The 23,419-nt window shown below is 33.0% G+C and overlaps 1 protein-coding gene across 5 annotated transcripts in view; it reads right to left on the minus strand.

Moving 5' to 3' along the window:
* RELCH (RAB11 binding and LisH domain, coiled-coil and HEAT repeat containing) overlaps positions 1 to 23,419 on the minus strand; it is a 91,063-nt gene that overhangs the window by 41,769 nt on the left and 25,875 nt on the right. For all 5 annotated transcript variants that reach the window (XM_081078092.1, XM_081078095.1, XM_081078094.1 and 2 more), the window contains 7 exons: positions 18,372 to 18,575; positions 18,176 to 18,267; positions 17,246 to 17,539; positions 15,001 to 15,076; positions 13,684 to 13,779; positions 4,748 to 4,860; positions 1,255 to 1,345 (listed from right to left, as the gene is read on the minus strand). In XM_081078092.1, the coding sequence (XP_080934218.1) occupies positions 1,255 to 1,345; positions 4,748 to 4,860; positions 13,684 to 13,779; positions 15,001 to 15,076; positions 17,246 to 17,539; positions 18,176 to 18,267; positions 18,372 to 18,575 (966 nt within the window). The remainder of the gene's footprint in view (positions 1 to 1,254; positions 1,346 to 4,747; positions 4,861 to 13,683; positions 13,780 to 15,000; positions 15,077 to 17,245; positions 17,540 to 18,175; positions 18,268 to 18,371; positions 18,576 to 23,419) is intronic.

Raw genomic sequence — 23,419 nt, forward strand, 5'->3', positions numbered from 1 at the left:
TACATTTTAAAAAGATGGGTGAATTGTGCGGTATATGAACTGCACCTCAATAAAGCTTAAAAAGGAAAGAAAATGGAAAAAAACTATAAAAAATTAAGTGTACATATGAATAACTATACAGAACTGCAAATTCAGAGTAGTATATGCTGTTTCCAAATTGGCTCAATGATTAAAGCCTCACCTTAAGTTAGTATGCACTATAATCTATAGATGGCATAAAGGATTGTCAGAGATAATTATGACTATATGTGTATAATGTTCACTTTATATACGAAATGTAGATATAACTTCACTAAATTTTAAAGAAAAAAAGTAAATATTCAAAGAAACTGGGAATAGAATTCTAAAAGACCACAGAGTTTAGTGATATTCCAGACACCAATTTTTTTTAAGAATAAGTGAGTATGCTATTATAAATAAGGCCATGAAATTTGTCTTCATACATAAGAAATCCATTTTTTAAGGATGGAAATATAAGCTGCTTAATTACATGACCTTAAGTCTAGAAAAATCAATGATTCTGTGTTCTACAGAGGACTGGAATATTACAATTCAATATAAAACCAAAAATATTTGTTACTAAATAGTGACTTGAATTATATATACAAAAATCCACGTAGATCAAAGGTTAACACTTTATATTCTGTGTATATTTATAATATATACAAGTATACGTCGATATACAAATTATTTCTATTACCTCCCCACCTCCCTACACACACACACACACACACACACACACTCTCTCTCTCTCTCTCTCTCTCACCTTCTTGCTCTTCCTTGAACTCCTCAGCTATACTCTCATCTCAGGGCTTTTGTATTTGTAGTCTCTCTCACTTCATTCAGATCCTTGCCTAAACATCACTTCCTCAAAGATTCCTTCTCTGACTGCCCTTTCTCAAATAGCATTCCCCATCACTCCCTAACCCTTATCTTGCTTTATTTTCTTCACAGTTTTAACACTACAAAACATCGTGTAATATATTTGTTTACTCTTATCCGTTAGGATGGCTTTGTCTTTTATTCCCCACTGTACCACTGGAACTAGTGTTTCTTAAGCATTTGTTGGAAGAATGAATAAAGCAAAGCATCCCAGAGCATTCTGGGATAAGCACTATTAAATCACTGTGCAGGGGTACAGAAACAGCAGCACAATTTGTATCCCACATTTTCCTAATGGCATTTGAGAAAGAAGATGTGAACATTTGTTAAAACTGGAATATAATAGCTGGGGAAAACTCAATAATGATTTACCTGCTCCCAGCACTGTGGTAAAAGTTCAGCTTCTACACGCGTTGGTCCAACATGACGTGCAAATGCCACGCAGCCGGTCAGTATCATTTGCCTGAAAACAATATGAATAAAAACTCGTATTTGCATTAGAAAGCACAAGTAGGACAAAGGATTAAAAAGGGTCAGCTCTGTAATTCACATGAAGTACAGTATTTTTGTACAATCAAATTAGCTTTTCCAACAAAAGACTAGACTCCAAGAAGATAGTGAGTTCCTTGACTAGTTCCTCCAGCAGTGGCAACACCATTTGTGAGACATGATGTGAAGGGATTCTCTATTTGTGTGATGCTGAAACTCATAACCTCCTAAATTAACTTTCATGAAAACATATACATTCTGAGGTTATATGTCCAATGCTTCAGCTTCTACTGATCCTCAGTTTCTAGCTACTAAAACAATCAGTGATTATTCCCCCAGTATTTCTATAATTAAAAACTATGGCATCGCGTCAGTAAAATGACATTTCTTAAATGAGAATTTTTGGTATTGCACCCAAGACAACTAGTAGGCAGTGACTGACATAGCTCCCAATGATGTCTATCTCCCGATATTCCAGCCCTTGTGCAATCCCATCTCCTTGAATGTAGACTGAACCTAATGATTTGCTCCTAATGGACAGAATTATGGCCAAAGTGATGGGATGTCACTTGAGATTAGGTTATAAAAGTCTGTGATGTCCTTTGATGAAGTACGCTGCCATGTTGCAGGCCAGCTAGGAACTGAGACCCTCAGTCCAAAAACCCATGAGAAACTGAATCCTGCCAACGACCAATCATGTGCATGAGCTCAGAAGCAAATCCTTCCCTAGCTGAGACTTGAGATGCCTACAGCTTTAGCCAACACCTTGATCACAGCCTTAGAAGAGACCCTGAAGCAGAGGACCCAGATTCACTGAGTCATATAAATTATAATATAAAAATGAGTGTCATTTTAAACCACTTTCTTTTGGGGTAATTTTTTACAGAACAATACATAAATAACTAATACAATAACTTCACTTGAACTGATCTGTAACAGAAAAAGACTATACAATTTTAAGTAAGATTTTTCACTCGTCAGAATGAAGTTCCATTTCAAGTGACTTTAAAATGAAGAATTGTGATTTTTTTTTTCATTTTGATTGTCTAAGACTTTAAAACAGTAAAACCTGATGGGATGAAAAGTATGTTTTCAATAGATGTTTTAAAGTATTCAACTTCAAGGAAAACCAAAATAGAATCTTTAATTCATATTAATGATAAAATCTGTACTTCAAGCCCAGGCATTTCTCATTGCTGTTTCTCAAAATATGTCGGTTTAACTCTAAGTGCAGAATAACTTTAAATTTCTGTTTAGTTTTGCCAAATTGGCTCTAACTGTTCTCTCAGGAGAATGACAGACAGAGAACACCTGGACAGCAGTGAGGGAAATGCTGAGCCAATACATCTTCATTGTATGTTGCTTCTTCTCACCACAACCATGTAATAATCTGATCCCCCCTCATAGTGATGCCATTGTCTGACATGCTTGCTTCTCCAGTCTTCTTTTGCCTTTTCACTTTCTTCAACTTTAGGAAGGCAAATAATGTAAATAAAAGGAAAATGGAAAGAAATCCCCAAGCTTTACATACAGCACTTTAGTTGCCTGCTCACTGATGAAAATGACCTAATATCTGATCACTGTTTCTCCCCCCACCAGTGTTTTAAAATAATGAGAAGGCATATACATAGGATCCACAAATGTTTGATAAGTGCAGTAAATAAGCTGGTGAAATTAAGCATTTCAAACACTTGTAAGAAGTGTATACTTATATAGGAACTTCATGTGAAATGACTTTGAATCCTGATTCACCATCGCTATACCAGAGATGTACAAACTTACTGAAATGTTAGGCCCCTCAAAACAAATTTCTTAGTCAGCAGAGGTAAGATTCACAATTCTAAAACAAAAATGAGAACTTTGACATACAGTTGAAAATAGAAAAGGTCAGATGGCCTGCAGATTATTAACAGCATTAGAAACAGGCCCCAGTGATAGCAAAAATAAATGTTGTTCCTACTTACGGAAAAATCACAGGACAGGGATTGCTTGCCTAGTATGTGACAAAGCTAGAAATATGGTGTCAATTATGGTTGTTAGGAAAGAACTGGTAAAAAGCACTATTACCGAGCATAAAATCCAGTTTTTCTTAGGATACGATCAAAGAAGTCTGAGATCATTAAGTAAGGAAAAATGATAACTAATTGCATGTCAAATACATTATGCTAACTTAAAAATTTTGCATTGTTAATTTCTTATTCATATTCTATATAGTTCATCAATTAATTAGATTATTTTAATAAATAATTGTGTTTCTGTAAAAGATTTCAGTGTGAAATCTTTTTCTGTGAAAAAGATTTCTGTGAAAGATTTCAGTGTGGACAAAGGTGCTCAATTTCTGACATATCTTGACCTGAAGGAAGGCTAATAGGTACTTTGGCCACCAGGTGGCAGCTGTTAGCTTTACCCGCAGAGTATGAAAGCCAGCTATTATAGATCTAAAAGTCTTTGCCTTGCAAATCTAAAAATGACAATACAATACAGGTTATTTAATTAGTAAGTTCACTCTTATGATTTTCCAACATTTTCAGAGGAAGTAAAAATTTTAACAGTCATTAAAACAAGTATTGAAATTCCATAAAATTATCTAATCATAAAGTACAATTCTATTGTTTTGCAAAGGTATAAGAAAAAGTTTTTTCATTAAGATAGAAAATCGTAACACAGACAAACATTTCAACAGCCAAATTTTATCCATCTGGTGCTTAGTCTGCATAGCCATCCACCAGGATGTTTTGTTCACTTCACACTTGTACAGCTTTACTTACGGTAGTATTAACAGTTTTGTTTTCTGAGTAGACACCTATCGTTGTTTGATCAAAGATCATTCCTCCTTTTCTGGAAAGTCAGTCTGATGTATGTCCCTTCCCCTCACCACCCTCGGGCATAACTCATTTCTCCACTCAGGCATCCTTGGCGTGGGTTTCTGACTCAGGACTCACACAAACAGAACACTGTATATCCCTCTAGCCACACAGCAATTGGTGTACAGAGAGCCCAGTGATCCAGAAATTCATATATTAAATATTTTATTTCTTGTAAAGCTTAACTATTAAGAGGCCATGATGCATCTAGTTCAGCTGTGGAAAAGGGAAGGAAGATTTTGGTCTTCTTAGAAGTCACATGTGAAAGACAAAGACAAAGAAATATTTGAATTAGAAGTCCAAAGGTAATTAATACCAAAACTGTACGAATTCAGCATAAGTCACTGGAATAACATGAGTAAAAATATTTCAGACCATTGTGAGTAGGGCCAGTGTTTCCTGTCTATTAAAATAGGTATTGGAAAGAAGGCATTTAGGTTAAAATGCTAATTTTGATGTCAAATTAGTAAGTCAACATTTTCCTTATTTCCCAAAGAAGCAGTCATACCCACCTTTGCTCGTCATCTGGCCTCTTGATCAAATTGAAAAGTATGTGGAGGAGCTGATCTCTCTCTTTAGGCTCAGGATGTAGGCATGCTGTACACAGTATGAGGGGGATCAACTCCTAAAGAAACACGAAGGTGCAAAAATTCAAAGTGAAATGCACTGCAGAATATTCTTTCCCCCCGCCAGAGTATTCTTAAATGGACATTTAAAGTGAAATAAACCTCAGTGTACAAAAGGGCAAATTTTAATTTTGTTGATATTCAAGAGAAAACAATGAAACATGTATTTATGGTTGGTTGTGCAGAAGGTGCAAATCACATTGTAATAAAGGTACTTAAGATTCAAAAAAGGTACTAACCTTATTTTCTTATCCAATACTTCCCAAGAGTCTACTACTATTTACACTAGATAACATTCCATCTTACTACAACCTGATATAGTCATTTTAATTTGGAAAGTGTTTTTAAACAAAACTTGCAAAAGTTGTATTTTAAAACTTAAAAAGATAACAGAAAATAAAGACAAGTCTTCCTACTTCCACAAGTACAATATAATCTGTCTTTAAGATGAGATGTAATTAATAATTTTGTAACCTTAGCATATAACTGGATAGCTAAATGAAAAGACCATTAGAAATGTTTTATTTGAAATTGAAAATTTTAACAATATTTTGTTTGTGACACATTCAATATGCAGAGGTAAACTCACTATTTTGTAGAATAGTAATATACAAAAGTTTATTTCTTTCAAAGAGACATTTGAAAATTTATTAAAGTTTCATATTTTAATTATATTAAGACAAAATTCTAAAATATATTCAAAAGATATTAATGTTTTCCATTTTGGAATGGATTTTCAAATCTAATGAGAATAAAAGCCCAAAAGTGATAAAATACTTTTGGAGAGAAATCCTCTATGTTATAAAAACAATATTTTGCAGGTATTTTTTAAAAAGTCACTATGGTATAGTATTATTAAGAAGGGCAGAATGCTTCCTACTCCCATTTATTTTTCCCATCTACCTCCTTCCCTACCAAAGAGTGCCAGCCGATTCAAAAAAGGAATTCATTACTATGGAGTAATGCATGATACCCTGAAGAACAGTCTACACTTCAGAAGTAGCTTCCCATTTTGAAGACACTCTCTTAGAAACAGATGATAGGATTTTTTTGTGTTGATTGAAAAAGACATGAAGCTGAAAGGCATGAAGTCCCTTTTCATTATTTCTAAAGTCTTTACATATTATTTAAAAATTATAATTACCTGATATAAATCTTAAATTGAAGGTACAAAAATGTAAATAAGAAGAGCTAAGAATATATCTGAGCAGTAAAAACAAATTTAAAACATTTATGCTGTCGTTTTCTATTTGGGCACCTCTGTAGGTTTTAGTGACTAATTGAAAAGGAAAAAAAAATAATTAGGAAAAATAATTTTTCAGTAGGAATGGAAAACAGAATATATATATACATATATATGTGTATATATATACACGTATATATATGTATATATCTCCTATATTGTTAAGTAATGTTTTCACTAGAGGCTTAATATGACACTTGATGGATCAGTCTTGACTTTGTAGGAGAAAATAAACAACCTTTTATAAAATATTTGGGTAGGAGACCTAAATTAATTCTAAGGACTATCCTAATCCTTAAAGGATTCCATGTAGGCTAAGAGCCAAAGACACTGATAAGAGGACGAAGACAGCGCATCATCAGCACATTCCACTGAGAGTCGGGCCTTAAGGGTGAAAAAGGAGTTATTCTAGAAGGCATGAACAAAAGAAGAAAATATTTTCATGCCTAAACATCAAGAAAGGCCCTAAATATTTTATTTGTATTATCCCCTCATGTCAGATCTTTCTCTCCCGAAGGTTTTCTTGCTTCCTCCTAACCCTTAGCTGCTTCATCTCAAAAGCAAGCATACACAAATAACTGTGTTGCTGTTTATTCTTTGTGCCTTACATTTTTTCTTTTTTTGTTTTTTAAATATGAACCTTAGTGATCCTTAATCAAAAAGGAGGTTTATGTCATACATGAACATAGAGAAATTTTTAACTGAAATACGGCTACAGATGTGCTAAACTGAGAACGTTGGACTGGGAGCTAGAAGCGTTCCAGTTTCGATTTACTCTTTAGTACCGAAGATGGTAACATGTAAAGAAAAAAGTAAAGAACATCAAAAAGACTCACATAACGAAGAAACAAGATTACCCACCTCTGGCAAAGTTAAACACTTCAAAAGTTGCTAAAATAACTAATCTTAGAATTATTTATATCTATAATTCCTGGTGCTCAACCTTTAGGAATACTAACAAGAATACTCAGATGACTAAAAGCTATGATACTGCTAAAAAATTACTGAACGAATGGGATTTATTCCCCAAATTAAAACACACAACAAGTATAGAAGATGGAACAAGCCTGTTTACTTTATAATTATCTGGGGCTATTACTCATAAGGCAAAACATTTACCATGGGGCAAATATGAATGGCAATGTAAAATAACAGAGTTTGGTTTCTCAGAGATTACAGATCTTTACTAACTACTTTTAAAACTTTTTGAGGATTGGTTCTCTCCTTTTTTTTTTTTTTACAGCTTTAATGAGATATTTTTATCATAAAATTCACCCATTTCTAATGTACATTCAGTAAATTTTAGTCTATTCAGAGTTGTGCAACCATCACCAATCTCATTTCGGAATGTCTTCAACATCCCAAATGGAAAGCTTGGACTCATTTGCCATTTCTACTTGTCCCACCCCCATTCACGGCACAGGCTTCTTGCTTCCTTCTCCTTTACTTTTCTAACTTAGCATTATAAAACTGCTTTTAGAAGTAATCCTTTATGAAATCTTTTTTTTAAATTACAGAATTTCCCTTTCAAATACATTGATAGAAGCGGCAAATTGTAAAAATATCAACTTATTTAGCCTATTTGCTATATGCATAGATCAAAGGACAAATATGTTTATTCTGTAATTTGGTTTGAAAGATTCAAGTACCTCAGCCAATCCATTAAAGTGAACTACTACATAAGTCACATATAGAAAACTAGTTAATTTTTTTCTCTCAAAATGAATAAAAAAGGAAGTCTTTTAAAATATAAGCTGATAAAAAGTGATCATCAATACTTCAAAGAACATAGGAGGAATTTTTTTTTCACTTTTCATCATGTCTGAAATTGGTATCTTATAACGGAGAGCATGAACAATTTTATCGAAATTCTTTTTCTTTCTTAAAGGTATGTAAATGTTATAATCAATGGCATCTTACATTTGACACATGGTCTGCTATATTTAGAAAATGTTATAATTGAGACCTGAAAGTCGAATGAGGTAGTTAGTTTTCTTTTAAAAAACAGAAACCAATAACACTAATATCTATATTGACTGCTTTTTCACTTTTATAAAAAATAAAACGTTTAATTTATTAGACAGTTTTAATTAACTTTTATGCGATTCCTTTTAAAACAGTGGGTCACAAAATCAATTGAATGGGCCATGAAGAGCATTTTTTTTTATTGTTTACTTAGGTATATTCTTTATTGTTTTAAAAATATTTATAAAATCATCCTTGATATTGATTATCTTCTATTTTACCATTTTGTAATTAGTAAAGGCAAAGACTTGATTTATAAAATTTTTATATTAATTATATATGTAATTGTATACTGCCACATGATTTAAAATGTCCAGTGAGAGTATACATGGTCAATAAAGTTTGAAAAACACTCACTTAAAACAGGTTAAAATTTGATTAAAAGACTAGCTATTATGCAGCCTTAACAATGAGAAAGTTCTTTATATACTGATAAAGAAATATACAAAACATAATGTTACATGGAAAAAAGCAAAGTGGGGAACAGTGCATACAGTATGACTTTAAAAGTATTATTTGTGTAAGTCATGGAAAAAAGGTCATATATTTGAGTTTGTTTATACAGGTAAACAATATCTGAAAGAATATAATACAGTTCTACAATAACTGTAGGAGACGTCAGTATTCCAGTTTCAATAATGGATAGAACAACTAGAGAGAAGATCAGTAAAGTAGGAGATTTGAACACTATAAAACAGTTAGACCTAATAGACACGTACACACAACACTCCACCTGACAACAGCAGAAAGTACATTCTTCTTAAGTGCACATGGAACATTCCCAAGGATAGACCATATGTTAAGCCACAGACAATTCTCAATAAATTTTAGGAAGATTGAAATCATACCAAGTATCATCTCCAACCACATGGAATTAAATTAAAAATCAGTAACAGAAGGGAAACTGGGAAACTCATAAATAAGTAGATATCAAACAACACACTCTGTAAATAACCAATAGGTCAAAAGAGATCAATGAGAAAATTAGAAAATACTTTGAAATGAATGAAAACGAAAAACACAACATACCAAAACTTAATGAGATATAGCAAAAGTAATACTCAGAGAGAAATTTATAGTTATAAATGCCTATATTAAAAAAAGCAAGATCCCAAATCAACAACCTTGCTTCACACCTTAAGGAACTAGATAAAGAACAAACTAAACCCAAGGCCAGCAGAAAGAAGAAAACAATAACTATTAGAGCAAAGATAAATGAAATGTAGGTAAGAAAAACAACAGAGAAAATCAACAAAAGCAAAAGTTCTTTGGAAAGATCAACAAATCTGACAAACCTTCAGCAAGACTGACTAAGAAAAAAGAAAGATCTAAATAATTAGAATCAGAAATGAGGGTGGGGACATTAGTATCAATCTTACAAAAATTAAAAAGATTGTAAGTGAACAGGACAAATAATGGTTCACCAACAAATAATCAAGATAAAATTAACTAATTCCTGAAATCACATAAATTACCAAAACTGATTCAAGAAGAAATAGAGTATTAATAGACCTGTAACAAGCAAAGAGGTTGAATCATTAATAAAAAATATCCCAACAAAAACAGTTCCAGGATCAGATGGCTTCACTGGTGAATTCTAAAATACATTTAAAGAAGAAATACTGATCCCATTCAAACTCTTCCAAAAAACAAATGATGAAAAATTTCTAACATAGTCTACGAGACTATCATTGGCCTGATATCAAAACCAGACAGAGAGAGAGCAAAAAGAAAACTATAGGCCAACATCCCTTATGAATTTAGATGCAAAAATGTGCAATAAAATACCGCTAAATCTGAGAACACATCAAAACGATTATACACCATGACCAAGTAATACTAATCCCAGGAATGCAAGGGTGGTTCAACATATGAAAAATCAATCATTGTATTATACCACATCAATAGGAACAAAAGGAAACAAACCATCATTTCAATCAATGCAGAAAAAACATTTGACAAACAAAATTCAACATCCTTTCATGACAAAAACACTCAGCAAAATAGGAATAGAAAAAAACTTCCTAACTTGAAACTAATATAAAAAATGTTTTATAATTAAAAAAAATAAAATTAAAGGGTATTTATGAGAAATCCACAGCCAGCATCACATTCAATGGTGAAAGACTGAAAGCTTTACCCCCAAGGGCAGAAACAAGATAAGGATATCTGCTTTCTCAAAACATGGCTAATCAACATTGTACTAGAAGTCCTAGCCAGACCAATTAAGCAAGAGGAAGAAATAAAAGCTATCCAAATAGTAAAGGAAGAAAAACTATCTCTAGTTGCAGATAACATGATATATATTTTCACAGAATCCACTAGAGCTAATAAACAAATTCAGTAAAGTTGCAAGGTACAAGATCAACACACAATTTATCAACTTTGTTTCTATATACCAGCAATGAACAACCTGAAAAGAAAATTAAGAAAACAATTCCATTTATAATAGCATCCAAAAGAATAAAACATCTAGGAATCAATTTAAACAAGGAAGTGAAAGACTTGTGTACTGGAAACTACAAAACATTGCCAAAAGAAATTAAAGACATAAATAAACAGAAAAAAAAAATCCCATGTCCATGTACTGGAAGACTTCATGTTGTTAGAATGGCAATACTCCCCAAAGTGATCTACAGATTCAGTATAATCCCTATCAAAATTCCAATGATCTTTATTGCAGAAATGAGGCTGAGCATCAAATTCATATGGAATTGCAAGAGGCCCTGAACAGCTCACAATACTGAAAAAAACAAACAAAAACAAACCAAGATAGGAGGACACATACTTCCCAATTTCAAAACTTACACAAAGCTACAGTAATCAAAATAGAGTGGTACAGGCATAAGGATAAATATAAAGACCAATGGAATAGAACTGAATGTTCAGAAATAAATCCAAACATCTACAGCTAATTGATTTTTGACAAAGGTTCCATGACCTTTCAATGGGGAAACAATTTTCTCTTCCACAAATGGTAGTAGGACAACTAGATAACCACATGAAAAGAATAAAGTTGGATCCCTTCCTTTCTCCATATACCAAAAATAACTGAAAATGGATCAATGACCCAAATATAAGGGCTATAAGCAATAAAACTACTAGAAGAAAACATAAAATCAAGTAAATATTCCTGACCTCAGATTTGGCAACAGATTCTTAGGTTTAACACCAAAAACACAAGCAACAAAATAAAAAAATAGAGAAACAGACTTCAAAAAAATGAAAAACATTTGTCCAACAAAGTACATTATCAAGAATGTGGAAAGAATCTACACAATGGGAGAAAATATTTACATATCACATATGCAATATGGATTTAATACCCAGAATTGTAAGAACTCTTAGAACTCAAAAACAAAGACAAACAATCCAAATTAAAAATGGGCAAAGGACTTGAAAGAACGCACTAGAAGCTGGTAAAATATATTGCCTGTGAGATGGTGGCTTAGGGACAGGAATTTTTTGTTGTTTATCTTTTTGTATTTAAAAAGAATTAAACCATGTAATGTATTCTTTTAATAAAACTTTAAACCCTGTTTCCAATGTTTTATTTATTTAATTAGCTAGGATAGTACTATGACCAATCAGTTTACTGAAGGACATTTTGATTCCATTTACACACCAATAGAAAGTGTGTAAGAGAATATGGTAATACTGGTAAGAGAACATATAAAACTTGAGAAATTAAAAAAACTCAAAATATTAATCTTTCAATCACAAGACCTGTTTAAAAATATAGATTTAAGGAACAAAGGTAAAATATTAAATAAAAGTAACCCAATATCAAAGGATAAAATGAAATAAAACTTTTGTCCTTTTATGTCCTGGGATTGGTTTCAAAGCAAACCAACACATACTTCTTATTTACCAACTTAATTTTAAGGGAATACAACTTTCGTATGTTATAAATGGTAAACTTTCTGATAAAACAGAATAAGGTACAAATAATTAAATACACAATATAAACGATTAACTCTTCATGAAATAATATGTATTTTTTAAATATAAAAAAATAAAATCAGCCAGAAAAGTAAACATCATACCACAAATAAAATATACGTGTGTATATATGCATGTATGTGTATATATGTTTATATATATATTTACATATATAATGTATTTGATTACTGATGATGCAAATTTATAAATACTTCATGCAGTACAATCAGGTTTTGGTGGTAGAGTCTTTCATGATAAAAAAGAGAAAAATTAAAATGAAAAAGCTTACACTGCATTTCATAACAATTAGGTTTCTGTAATATTTTAAAGATTACATGAAGGAAACATAGTAAGAGGGATGCAAACATTAATGCATTGCATGGATTATGTAGCTGAAAAAGGAAAAGAAGCTCAAACACCATTCTGCCAGGCAGAACTGCAAAACAATCTGAAATTGGACACTGATCCTTCAAGACATAGAAAATTTTCCATGCTTGTTAATAGTATCTCACAACTGTATTTAAACAGGTAAAATGAAAGCATCAGTAAGAAAACAGTCATTTTTGTCTTTTTAAAATTAAAAATGCCTATAGGAATAAAAGATTTTAAAACTCGACATAAAAGTTTTCTTGAGGATCAGTACAAATTTCTTGTGCTAAACAGATAATTAAGGATAAGCTTTATATGGATTTTGCGAATGCACTGTATACCTATCATACTGTAGGTCCCATGAATTAGGATTGAAATCAGTGGTAAATGTTAAGAAGATAACAGAAGAAAGTCATATGATACATTTTAAAATATTCTTAATGCATTTTTTTATAAGAAATTTTGTGAACTGGAAATTGATTTCATAAACTGAATAATTCAAATAAATAATTAAATTTGTTTGCAAATAAATCATCTACTGTCATTTAAACAACTTTTCATTAATCTTTTATTGGCTAAATATAACTGTAAAGAGAACTTTCCACAGTACTTACGGCTCATAACATAGGCTGTGTGTATTAAAATACATCTGCTACTGCATTTTGGACATTTAAAGCATCTGTCAATAACAGGTTAGCTATACGAAAATCCAAAGAGGTATTTTCAAAAGTTCTTATAGTCAATATTATAACTATTGTATCATTATCAGACAAGTGATTATTGCCAGGTACAATAAAATTAACACGTATAATAGGGAAGGAACTACAAGTACATTTAAGAAAAGGGTTACATTTTTAGTCCCTGTTAATTTTCAATAGAATGTCTATTTCTGCAGACATGTCAAGCATATCATACCAAGAGCAGAGATGAAATAAATTAGTTAACTGGTAACGTAGAACAGTGTTCATGGCACATCAATGGACCTACAGTAATAGTTAGTGTTGCACAAGCTGATGATGCTTTTAAGCAAAACTGGAGTACCATGAATACCATGCAGTTTCACTGAACTCACCTGACAGAGGTGTAAAACCATTCTCTAGGAGCAGAGATGCATGCACAAAAGTAAGATTATGATTGCAAGTAATAGACTTTAACAAAATAAAAACATAACACTAGACTTCAAAATGACAAAAAATGGACAACGTGATGAGAATACTGGGATGAAATACTGTCTGCGTCTCACCTCTCTCTTTGCCAACAGGACGTTGGGGACAATGTGTGGCAGGCAGCGTCCCAGCATCAACATGACACTTTTCTCACTGTCTGCAATCCGAGACACCTAGAAAACCGAAGAATTCATACATGATGACAGTGGAGAACTTCTGTACTTAAAGTTCATGCTGTAGACCCTGCTACCCCTGCTCTAAACTCATATCCAAAATTCCAACTTATGACAATGATGACGACGACAACAATAATAACAGCTGTGTTCACAGATAGGATAAACATTTCTGGGGACCTGGAATGGACTTAAAACATCAGTGAGAAGCAGGGGCGAAGCCAGGGAGACCACTATGCCTCAGTTCTGGGAACAGGTAGGGATAACACAGGACTGGGGCAGCTTCAGCAGTTTTTCTTTTGTTCTTGAAAAGATGTCCATAAAGCTACAATCTTTGGTGAACGAGATAGTTTGCATAATGAAGCTGCATGCCAGGGGAGGCCCAAGGAAGCTGATCCGGTCTGACCGTGTTTCCCCGAAAATAAGACCTGGTCGGACCATCAGCACTAATATGTCTTTTGGAGCAAAAATTAATATAAGATCCAGTCTTAAATTATATTATGTTAGATGAGACCCAGTCTTATATTATAGTAAAACAAGACTGGGTCTTTTATTAATTTTTGCTCCAAAAGGAGCATTAGAGCTGATGGTCCGGCTAGGTCTTATTTTCGGGGAAACATGGTACAATGCGGATTGTCAGAATTACATCCAAACCATCCTCTAGCTCTTTCATATTCTCAATGACATTGTGGGACAGAAGCCCAGGAGAGGTCCAGTGGAGTCAACCACAAATGGCTAGAAAGGGAGGAGTATAAAGATAGGAGGAAAAAAACAAAACTCCCTTTCAAGATGAAACTATGACAACAATTACAAAGCACATGAGGAAAACTAATCTGAGAGTCACACTCAGCAAAGACAACTACTCCTAATGAGATAAAAATAATGGAGTAATCTAAAAATAACCAAAATGTATGCACACTTACATTGCTTTTCTCAATTATATCAAAGAGGCACATAACCATGCTAGTAAACATTAACAAAAATAGACTGCAAAAGGTCACTTTAATACTAAACAAAGGTTTAATCCAAAGAATAGAAATAATCAACTACATTCCCTAAAAGTTAAAAATTTTAGAAACTATTTCTTAGATCATTATTTTAAATAATATATTTGTATTTGAAATAGACTACTATCACAGGTGGTTTTGGATGAGATAGTTAAGAATAAGAAGATAAATTGACTGTTTTAAGAAAGTTGCAAGAATATCTGGTATAATTTACCTCTGATCCTAAACGACTATCTGCTGACATCCGACAAAAAGAGAGCAGTGCTTGGTGGAAAGCAGGAGACAATTTCCTAAAAGATGATATTGGATGAAAAGGGGACAAGACCAAACAGTTACCACTGGCATTTAAGGAGAAAGTAACAGTTTATAACTCCCATTCCTGCATTAATCCTACCCAAATATTAAGTGGATTTCTCATCTGCCAATGACTGCAAGAGCACCTCACTCCAGAATTATATAGGTGGAAAAAATCAGCAGGAACAGCTGATCTTATAATAGGTTGATGTTATGTGAATAAAAGGCCTGTGAATGAAGGGGATCAAACCTGAAGTGGTACCGCAGGTCAATGACATAGAAAGAATCTGCAAAATCTGAAATGAGGACTTTTCCCTCCCCAGTTCTCTATGGTCCCAGAGAGGTAAACTCTTTATGTCCCAGAGTGGACATAAAGGTTGATCTGATATGCTGCTGAGAGGAATTACAATTTTGCAAATGTATATAATGATAATGATAAACGTTAATATTAGAAATCCACATAAAAGAAGTAAAATTTTAAGACAAGTGAAGGAGAGGCTCATTCAACATTCACGGCATATTTTAAAGAGTTTTTTGTAATTGAAAATATTAGCCTATGTCTGTTTCTAAAACCACACTGGTCTCTATGTAGAAGTATTTATAAAATTATTACGATGATCAGTACTTTATGTGCTCAATCTACAAAGAAAGGGGTAACATCAAAGGTTACACAATAGACGTTATTTAATACACACCATAAAGTGGCACTCAGTAATTTCTATCATTAGAGAGTTAGAATGGTGTGACAAAGCTTGGGCTGTTTGCTCATTTATATTTTCCTCCCATTATCTTTCAGTGGAGTAGGGAGTGGGGGGGGGCAGGCGAAGAGGGGCAGAATCCATCCAATTACTGTAGCCAGAAACCTCAAATCCGCCTTTATACTTCCCTTTTTAATTAATTCAATTGATCTTTTACCTTCTAACTACCTTGCAAATCTATCTACTTCTTTCCAATACAGGACAAGCCACGATTGTTTTTTAACTTGGATTCATTCAATAGATACTCTTAGCTTCCTTTCCTCCAGTCTTGCAACCCTCCAAATACCTCTACCCTAGATTACTCTTCAAAACTTAGATACCATCATGTCCCGACTCTAAAATGAGTTAAAAACAGCTTACGTGACTCAGTCTTTGCGTAATTCTCCAACTTCATCTGCTGTCATTCTTCACACTTGGATTCTTCGCTTAAACCTTCCTAAATTCTTAGTTTCCCAAATGCATGGTTTGCTTGTACAAGCTGTTCTCCCTTACTGGAAATACTCTTCCTCTTATTTCTTTGCCTGCTTAACTCCTACCTAATTGTCAGGTCTCAGGTTAGATAACACTTCTCCCTGAAACCTTTCTTGCTGATGACTATGTTAGGTACAATGACTGTGTGTTCCCAAAGCAAGTTGAACTTCTCTTATATTACCACTTTTCATACTTTAATTATTTGATTGTCAGTCTTTCTCACACTGTAAGGTTTGTGACTGAAGGCATTACCATACATTGTGAGGATTAAATAAGTTAGTACATAAACCGTTTAGAACTGTGCCTAAGAGATTAAAACGAGCTCAGTAAATATTTCTTTTTTAAAATTACTTTTTTTACATTATAAAATAAAATAAAATGTTAATTATATTTTGTTTCCTCCACTAGAAAACATGATCATGAAGGGCAGGGACCATGCTTTTGTCATTTGAGTTCAATCACTGCAACCCCATAAAAGGTAAATAAATGAATCAAGAGACTATTAATGAAACATTAATAGTAATGGAAGCAGAACAGGAAAAAGGACTAAGAGCAAAAACTGTTCCTCTCTTTATCATAGGCAAGTTACACAGTACCAAAACGAGTCTGAAAATAACTGAATAAAGAAAAGGTAAAAAGCACGGGGTAAAGTGTATCCAGAATATAGTAACGTACATGTCATTTATGGGTTTAAGTACTTACCCAAGATAGAATCTACGCCATTTATGGTTCATGCCTTTTTAATGTAATTTAACTTACCAATTACTTTGTGATTTTTGTGTGTGTGCGAGATGTACTTTCCTATGTGTGAATGCCAACACAAAATTCATACCTCTGGTCTGCAAAAGCAGTTCAAATAAGAAGTGAAGCTCTTTCAGTTTGACAACATACTAAACACCGGAAAGAAGCCTTCCAAAATATAGGATGCATACTAACCTATTGGGTTTATCAAAATGGACTGTGTTTTTACTTGATGGAGAAGGAGCTGGCACTGCTTCTCTTTCTCTCCTGGGTAAGGAGTTTGGGATGTTCTCTTTAGGAACAGTGGAATCAACTTCATCTGGTTTTGACAGATGGATATCCTTGTTTTTTCCCTCGTCTGAACTATTTACAATTGAACTCTGTCCACTGTCTTCAGAGTCTTTGTGAAGAGACTGATCCAAAGAAGGTTGAATAGAGTCACAAACTACTGGGATGGCAAAGTGTTCACTTTTGAGAAAGTCCATTTCACTGCAGAAAGAAAAAGAAATTATCAGACAACAACTGTATTTTAAAAAAACTTTGGCAATAGCATAATGGGTTTAATGCCTTAGAAGTATAACATATTAATAGAAAATGGTTTGGCAACTGATTAATCTTTTCTGAAACATACTGATGCTTCATATACCTAAAAATGTAGCTACAAAATTTACCAAAGAAGCATAAAAAAGGCCTTATAAACTCAGCTCTGGATTAGCTCTTAATTTTCAGTTCTTCATTTGCAAAATGGGAATAATTCTCTCTAACCCACAGGATTATTATAAGTAAACGAAATAATGAATGAGAAATGTGTACAACACTAATGTGAGAGTTATTTTATTGATATTGACAGGACTCAGGGGAAGTAAAAAGTATCTTATTCCTTTCTTCCAGGACATAATTTATTGTAAGATCACTACATTGGTTTAATTTTTTTTGGGGGGGGATGAAGGTGGGGTGAGGGGAAAGGCATATATTAAATATATAAAGCAATTATAAGACTTTTTTTTCAGAAGTATTATAATGTGAAAAATTATGTCCGACAACTGAAATATTATTATGTATTTTTATATAATCTGCCAATTTCATTTAAAAAGGTTTTTTTAGAAATTATGATTAAGTACTAACCTTTCAAGTCTTCTGATTTGTTCCATCAAAGACCATTTCTCGCTATTTAATAAACTAATTTTATCTTCTAATTTCTGTACTAGCAAGGAGTTCTAAAATCAAAGCAGGAGAAAAAGAGAAACTGAAGATCTTATAGTATACTTTTACATATTTTAAATATTTTGGGGGACTTGACTAGTCAGTTAATATTGCTCACCTCTAAAGTCTGAGGAATTTCAAGAGTTGGAGGAAGGTTGCCTGAAACTGGTGTAAGAGCCTCCAATTCACTTTCTTCTACTCCACTGGCCACATCTACAAGGTCTTTTCCAGTTACCTGATGATTTCCAAAATCTCGATAAAGTTGCAATAAGTCTGGAGGTTTCGGAATATTTAATCCTACATCATCCCATAGTTCAAAATCCTAAAAGGTAAAAAATATTAATATAAAAACAATCTGAGGCAATTTTACTCTGCACTTGAGGTTTATTTTATTCCTTATTGCCAATATCTTAAAAACCCAACATAACCTTGTTATAAAGTTAAAGTATATGTTCCAAGTAAGTAATCATTCATAAACTTAGTTTTACATCTTCCACTGTCCAATATTATTCTTGTAAGTTTCTTAATATTCTAAGTAAACAGGTTTAACTATCTTAGACGTCAAGATGTTGCACATAGTCTTTTATTAAATCTCTCAAAAATGTAAACTATCAACTTTAAGGCTTGTGTTAACTTTCAAGTTTATAAAACATGTTCAAATATTTGCATGAAGTCATAGAACATGTCTAGATTTAAGAAGCTTTAGTTCGTAAGTTGTACCTATTATAAGTAAACTATGAGTGGCATTAGCTTTGTTCTTCCTTTCTTTATTATTCCAACCTATATGTATTTAGTGTAGTCTCTGGTGGGTAAGCAAGCAATTTAATCTGCTTGCCGTTCTGCTGTAGCTATTTGACTCCAATTTATATTATTAAATGTACTTCTGGCAACTTTCAGAAACCAAACAACTGCTCTTCAATTTGTTGTGTATGAAGCATTTTCTTGAATTCAATTTAGTACAATTTTATTATTAAAGTACAAAAAGGCATGCACTCCAATTTATATTATTAAATATACTTCTGGACACTTTCAGAAACCAAGCAACTGCTCATCAATTTGTTGTGTATGAAGCATTCTCTTGAATTCAATTTAGTACAATTTTATTATTAAAGTACAAAAAGGCAATGTACACTGCAAGCAGTCTGTGGGCAAAACTTTTTAAAAGAGCTTTATAAAGTTCCAGAGTAATCAATCACATGCAAATACATTGCCCTACCATTTTCTTTTCCTCTAATACATCAGAATTTAGTACTAATTTGATATCTTGTAACTTATTTATAACTTATATTTATTTGAATGTTCAAAATGTGATACTCTCAATCCTTTGAGGGTTCAATGGATAATGGGAACAACTGTTATTGAGGGTTAAATCTGAGGTAGATAAGAGATAGGTATTAGAAATGAGGGCTTTAGAGAAAAGTCCAAGTATGAATTTCATATCTGTCTCCTCTTACTGCTGTTATAAATTAATTTGAAACTTAAGTAGCTCATTTGTACGATGGGCATAATGCTTATCCCTGAGGGTTTTACTGAGGGAAAAACAAAATGTTTATGAAGTCCTTAACACAGTGCTTGGCCTACAACAAGAACTAAGCAAACTTAATCCTTAAAAAAAAATAAATGAACAGTACAAATAACATTCAAATGTCCATTTATCCATCTATATTCATCCAATATTTACTAGATATCTACCCTTAGAACCAGGGATAAAATGATGTTACCATTTAGGGACTTGCACAGTTAAAGAGTGGGGACATAAAGAAATAGGTGGAACCTAAAGTTATCACAGGTATTACGATTACAGGAATGTCAAGAATTCCCAGAAAAGAGTCATTTCTGTCTTGAGGTGGAGGTTGAGGAAAGGTTTCTGGAAGTAGATGACCTGTGCACTCTTTTGGAAAAAGTTTCGGTATTTACGAGGCAGATGGCAAAGAGGATAGGGGAACCAATTATTTTAGGGACAAGGGGAAGAATGAGCAAAAAATACAAAACTCTGAAGGATCCAGATATGTTCTGGGAGTTGCAAGCCCTTGTGTTTGGCAGGATTACAATGAATAGGTGAAAGACTTAATGTTGAAGAGGCAGGTAGAAAGATAAACTAAAAAGAAAGCTGAGAGGGCTTATAGATTTAGAATTGACAAGAAAGGAGTTAAAGCAGAGGGCAGGAGAGATGACTGATAGGAAAAACAGGGAACGATTAGGGAGGTGGAGATAATAAGGGGAAAAAACATGTAGTGGGAGTAAGACAGTGACAAAGTCCAGAGAATGGCAGTGGGAATGTAGAAACTTCCGAACAGAGTACAGAGCCATGCTGTTGGAGCCAGGGAGCTTCGGGAATTGGACTGTGAGATGCACCATCATCTACTTGGAAAATAGGGGAAAACACGGTCCTCAGTGAAGAGACACGTTTTATTTAAGGCAAAAAGGACATTCTGAGGAGAAGCTGAAAATATAGAAAGTTTATGATTAAATGAGTTTCAAATAGCACAATAGAAAAAAATGGATGGAAAGTAAATCAGTCATAAAAGAAAGAACTGGAAGGAGGGAAGCAAAGAGTGGTATGACAGCGAGTGTATGCAGATAAAAATATGAGAAAATTATCAATAAATATTTTAATTTATGCAGATACAGAGATAAACAAGTGACTCTTAGTTTCACGGGGCTTACAGTTTAGGCAGGGAGACAAGAGATAATGCCAGGTAATGACAAATGCCTAAAATGGGGGTATAAGATAAATAAAATAGGGTGAAAAGTCTTAAATCTTGGCCAGAGGCTAAACATGAGAGGGCTTTAGGCAGTACTGGTTTCAGGCCACTTGAAATTACCAAGAATGTTTAGTGGTTAAAAAACAGGTTATTGATGAACATTTCCAATGCCTTTTTTAAAAAAACAAAACAAAAAACAGCTTTACTGAGGTATAATTAACACACAACAAACTGTACAAGTTAAATAAATCCACAAGCTAATTTAAAATGTACAGTTTGCTAAATTTTGACATATGTATATACCCCTGATTAGATCACCACAATGAATTTGAAAGAAAATGAACTTGTTCACACTATCAAAAGTTTTCTTGGACCCCTTTGTAACTTTTGCCTCTTATTTGTTATACCTACCCTGTTCCTAGGCAAATACTGGTCTGTTTTCTTTACATTCCTTAGAATTTTATATAAATGGAACCATATAGCAAGTGACGTGTCTGGGTTCCTTCATTCAGATTGATCTGTGTTGTATTTATCAGGAGAGTTCATTCCTTTTTGTTGCTGAGTTGTATTTCACTGTAAGGATATAAAATTTTCTATCCAAATTTCTATTCTTGCTCTTGGATATCTGGGTTGTTTTCTAGACTTTAGGTACTATAAATAAAGCTTCTATGAAAATTGTGTAGGAATCCTTGGGCATATGCTTTCACTTCTCTTGGATTGTAATATCTAGGAATGGAATGACCATGTCATATGGTGATAAATGTTTTAACGTTTTAAAGAAACTGCCAAAATGTGTTAGAACGTGACTACCATTTTGCATTCCCACCAGCAATGATGAGATTTCCAATTGCTGAACATCCTTGCCAAGACTTGGTACAGTCTTGGATACTCTAATTAGTGTGCTGTGGTGTCTCACTGTGATATCTGATCTTTGTTAAAGCACCTGTTTAAATTTTTTGCCCATTATTTTTAAAATGGGGTTGTTTTCTTATAATTAAGGTTAGAGAGATAATTATATACTTTGGATACAAGTCCTTTATCAGATATGTTACTTGCAAATATTTTACCCAATCCATGGCTTATCTTTTCATTTGCTTCAAAGTATCTTTCAAAGAGAAGTCATCAATTTTGATGAGAACAAATCTGTTGAAAGCACCATACTTTTGGTGTCATATCTGAGAAATCTAAGGTTGCAATAAATTTTTCCTACATTTTCTTCTAGAAGCCTTACAGCTTCCTCTTTACATTTAAATCTATGACCCATTTGAATTAATTTTGGCATATAGTGTGAGGTATGGTTTGAAGTTCATTTGGAGGGGGGGCATATGAATATCAAATGCCCCCTCTTTTACCAGTTGTAAAAGAGACTATCCTTTCTGCATGATATTTAGTTTGCACTTTGTCAGAAATAAAAAAATCATCTATGTGTAAGTCAATCTCTTCATTCTCTATTATGGTCCACGGATCTATGTGTCTGTCTCTATGCCAAAAAGACTGTCTCGATTACAATATTTTGAAGTCAGGAAAAGTCCTCCAACTTTATTCTTTATTAGAGTTTGGCTATAGTACTGGGTTCTTTCCATTTCCATAAGAATTTTGAAATAAACCAATCTCTACAAAAAATGCTGGTGAGATTTTGATTGAGATTGCACTGAAAATACAAATCAATTTGGAGAAATACAACATTGAATCCTCTGATCTATGAGCATAGTATCTCATTTAGGTGTTCTTTGGTTTCTCTCAGCATGTATAATGGCTTTCAGTGTACACAGCTTTATCCAATTTATCCCTATGTATTTCCTATTTTTTTATACTTTGTAAATAATATTTTTTTAAAAATTCAATTTCTAATTGTTGCTAGCATACAGAAATACAATTGATTTCTGTTTACTGATCTTGTATCCTACAGCCTTGCTAAAATCAATGATTAGTTTTTTGGATAGTCCAAAGGATATTCTACATATGCAATCATGTGAATAAAGACAGTTTTATTTCTTCCTTTCCAATATGTATGATTTTCATTTCTTTTGCTTGCCTTGTATTGGCGTGAATCTTCAGTATGCTGTTCAACAGAAGCAGTGAGAGTAGAAATCCTTGCTTTGTTCCTCATCTTTCACCATTTACGTACGATGTTAGTGATAACGTTTTCTATAAATGTCTTTTATGAAGTTGAGGAAATTCCTCTCTATTCCTAGTTTCTTTAAAGTTTTTATGAGGAATAGATATTTGACTGTGTCAGATATTTTTTGCATCTTCTAAAATGATCATATAATTTTTTTCTCTTTTCATTTCTTAATATGGTGACTCACAATGACTGACTTTTGAATATAAATCAACCTTATATTCCTTGGATAAGCCTTTTTACATGTTGTTGGATTTGATATGATCAAGTAGTACATAAAATTATGTAATGCTATGTAGAAGTGTTACGTAGAATAACTGAGGGAGTAACTGAATTGCT

The sequence above is a fragment of the Rhinolophus hipposideros genome (genome assembly GCF_964194185.1).
Source record: "Rhinolophus hipposideros genome assembly, chromosome: 17".
In the NCBI taxonomy this organism is placed as follows: domain Eukaryota; kingdom Metazoa; phylum Chordata; class Mammalia; order Chiroptera; family Rhinolophidae; genus Rhinolophus; species Rhinolophus hipposideros.